Source organism: Balearica regulorum, chromosome 2 (genome assembly GCF_011004875.1).
Source record: "Balearica regulorum gibbericeps isolate bBalReg1 chromosome 2, bBalReg1.pri, whole genome shotgun sequence".
Classification (NCBI taxonomy): domain Eukaryota; kingdom Metazoa; phylum Chordata; class Aves; order Gruiformes; family Gruidae; genus Balearica; species Balearica regulorum.
In genome coordinates this window covers 159,122,072-159,125,448 of record NC_046185.1, presented here as the reverse complement: position 1 = coordinate 159,125,448, position 3,377 = coordinate 159,122,072, and the positions used below count along the sequence as shown (strand labels likewise).

Genomic DNA, 3,377 nt, shown 5'->3' with positions numbered 1-3,377 from the left:
TGGTTTTGTTTCTTTTTTATTTTTTTTTGTTGTTGTTGTTAATTACTATTAATTTTTTTTTTTTTTTTTTTTTTTTGCAAACTCTGGATTTTGAATGCCGGGCGCGGCCAGGAGAAACGCAAGCGAATAGACACCTGTGCGTGTGTGTATATATATATATATATAAATATATATATTAAAAAAAATTTAAAATAACGAACAACCGACTGCAACAGCAACAACAAAAAGCGCTAGGCAGCCGCCCGGCCGGCGGCGGGGCGGGCAGCGGAGCCGTCGGCGGGGCCGGCCGCGCAGCATGGAGGAGGGCGGCCGGAGCCCCCGGGAGGAGGCGGCCGAGCCGCAGGAGTCCGGCGGCGACGCGGAGCCCGGCGGCGGCGGCGGGCGGCGGGGGCTGCTGCTTCCCCCCGGTGACCCCCCGCACCCCCACCCGCACCCTCACCGCATCACCAACTTCTTCATCGACAACATCCTGCGGCCCGAGTTCGGGCGGAGGAAGGAGGCGGGCGGCCCCGGCGGAGAGCCCCGGCGGCCCGGCGCGGAGAGCCGCCGTAGCCCCGCCGCGGCGCCGGCCCCCGGGGCTCCGCTACCCGGCGGCGGGGCGGGCTCGCCGGGCCGGGGGGAGGGCGGCCCAGCCGGGCTGGCCCTGCACGGCGCCGCCAAGAAGGGGGGGGACCCCGCGGCGCTGGAGGCGGCCCTGAAAGCGCGGGGGTTGAGCGGCGGCGACCTGTCGGTGAGCTCGGACTCGGATAGCTCCCAGGCCAGCTCCAACGCCGGGAACCAGCCCATGCTCTGGCCCGCCTGGGTTTACTGCACGCGGTACTCGGACCGGCCCTCCTCAGGTAAGAGCTGCCCCCCCCGGGCCGCCCCGCTCCCCGCCGCCGCGTCCCCCTCCCCGAACTCCCCGGCTGGCCTCCACCCGCCCGCGGGGCCAGGAGGGCGGCAGGGAAAAGACCCCGCTCCCCCCTGCCCGCTCCTTCTTCTTCTTTCATTTTTCTTTTTTCTGTTTTTTTTTTTTTTTCTCCCCCCTGTGGAGGGGTGTCTTAAAATCGCCCGAAAATGTCGAGAGATGAAGGGGTGGCTGAGGATGCGCGGAGCCGGAGGGACGAGGGGGGGAGCGGGGGGGTCTCTCCCTCCCCGCCGCCGCGGAGGAGCTGGGGCCGCCCGGGCTCGGGGCATTTCCTACCAACTGCCGGGTTTTATCAAAGAGGGAGGGAAAAAAAAAAATCTGTCTTTGGGCTCCCCGCTCATCCTCCCGGCGAGCTGCCCTTCTCCTTGCCAGGAGAATACTCCCGCGCTGTGCTTTGGGGAGGGGAGGATGGATTTCCACAGGCCTCACCTTGCTTTTATTATTATTTTTTTTTCTAGCAAAAACCAATCCGCGATCGTTTATTTCTCTAAAAGAGGCCTCGGGCGGCCGCCGTTTCGTTTCTTTCTTTTAATTTACCCCCATGTGCTGCAGGTCAGCTCTGTAGGGGCCGGGGGACATTTCCGAGAGCCGGGGAACTTCTTTGGCAGGGTCCGTCTCTTGGCAAGGGCTTGGGCAGAACGTCCTGAAATTGTGATTAAAACCTTGAAAAAAAAAAAATAAAAATAAAAAACCTGGGGGTAAAATGTCCTTCTGCTACCGCGGGGAGAGTAGGGCTGGCCCCGGCAGATTGGTAAAACCTTTATTAAAAAGAAGTAGAAACCATTGGGGGAAGGCATGGGAAGCACCACGCAGGAGATCTGCTCCCAGGGAAAAAAAAAAAAAAAAGAAAAAAAAGAAAAAAAATATGGGTTTTTCTCTTACAAAAAGCAGCGAGCTAGAATTTTCCCCCGGAAAGCCGGCCAGATGAAGGAGGGATTGTAGGACGAGTTGAAAATTAGTTGGTAATGTCTGAAAACAAACTCTCACTCAGAGGTAATATTCAGGGCTGAATTGGAATTTACTCCATTGTTCTCCAGTGCTCGCCTTTGTTAATATTTAATTAACATACATCCTCACAATGGCTCGGCCCGGGCAGAAAAGGCTCCTTGTGCTGCCGAGAATAATATTCCCGAGAATAATCCCGGCGATTCGGATCGGGCCGTGCAGCGCCATATGGGCACTGCAGCAAAGCGGCGGATTTCTCCTCGCAATGTAAACAGGCGGCTGATTTCCTTTTTTTTTTTTTTTTTTAATCGCGACCCACCAAGAAGGGAGAAAAAAAAAAAAAAAAGAAAGTAAAGAGGTTTCCTTAAAAAAAAAAAAAAATGTTTCCTTAAAAAAAAAAATTTACTCAGGGAATAAAATTTAGCTCCGTGCCGATGCCTCTGGTGCGGGTTTTCCCTGCCGGGGCATCCCGGGGTGAAAAGTGCTGGGAGATGCGCTGCTGGTGCGGTGGAAGGGGACGCGGCGGAGCGGCGCGGTGGCCGGGCAGCGAGCGGGGGCTGCGGGGGGGGCGGTGTGCGGGTCCCGTTCTGCCAGCTCCCCAGCATCGCCTGGCAGCGGAGCCGCAAAGCGGGGTTTATTTTTCTTAGAGTGGGGGGGGGGAGAGGCTGCGAGGTGTCGGAGCGTGGGACGCGGGCAGGAGCGTGGGTGCCTCCCCCACGCGGGACCGCGCCTGGCGTGGGGCCGCCCGCAGCGGAGCGTGGCGGTGTCGGTGCTTCTCCTCTCTCCCGGCCGTAGGTCCCCGCTCCCGTAAACCAAAGAAGAAGAACCCCAACAAGGAGGACAAGCGGCCGCGCACCGCCTTCACCGCCGAGCAGCTGCAGAGACTCAAGGCCGAGTTCCAGACGAACCGGTACCTGACGGAGCAGCGGCGGCAAAGCCTGGCCCAAGAGCTCGGGCTTAACGAGTCCCAGATTAAAATCTGGTTCCAGAATAAACGAGCCAAGATCAAGAAGGCGACGGGCAGCAAGAACTCCCTGGCAGTGCACCTCATGGCCCAGGGGCTCTACAACCACTCCACCACGGCGAAAGACGGCAAGTCGGACAGTGAATAGCCAAGGGGGGGGGGGGGGGGGGGGGGGGGAAGACGAGAGAGGGAGGGGGGAGGCAGGGGAGGGGGGGGCCGTTTGCAGTCAAAGTTTATACAATGCAATAATTTAATTAAAAAAAAAATAAAAAGAAACGTAAGGGCCAGTGTATAAAGATTATACCAGCATTAATAGTGAAAATATTGTGTATTAGATATAATTCTGCAATATTCTATGTATATATAATTTACAGGTAAGGTGGTGTAAAAATCCAAGATATCTGATTATAAAATATTTTTTTGATTTTTTTTTTGTTTGTTTTGGTTTCGGGGGTTTGGGCTGGTTGGGTTTCTTTTTTTTTTTCGGTTGTATGGAAATTTTAGACGCTATCTTTATGATTTTTTTTAATGCTTAAGTTACATTTTTATAGACTTAAGCGC

At 55.6% G+C, this 3,377-nt stretch overlaps 1 protein-coding gene across 1 annotated transcript; it reads left to right on the top strand.

Annotated features, from left to right (window-relative positions):
• Nucleotides 1-235: 235 nt before the first annotated feature.
• Nucleotides 236-2,964, top strand: EN2 (engrailed homeobox 2). Its single transcript, XM_075747157.1, has 2 exons — nucleotides 236-839; nucleotides 2,648-2,964. The coding sequence occupies exons 1-2, from the start codon at nucleotides 296-298 to the stop codon at nucleotides 2,962-2,964; spliced, it is 861 nt and encodes a 286-aa protein (XP_075603272.1). The 5' UTR covers nucleotides 236-295.
• The last annotated feature ends 413 nt before the right edge of the window (nucleotides 2,965-3,377 follow it).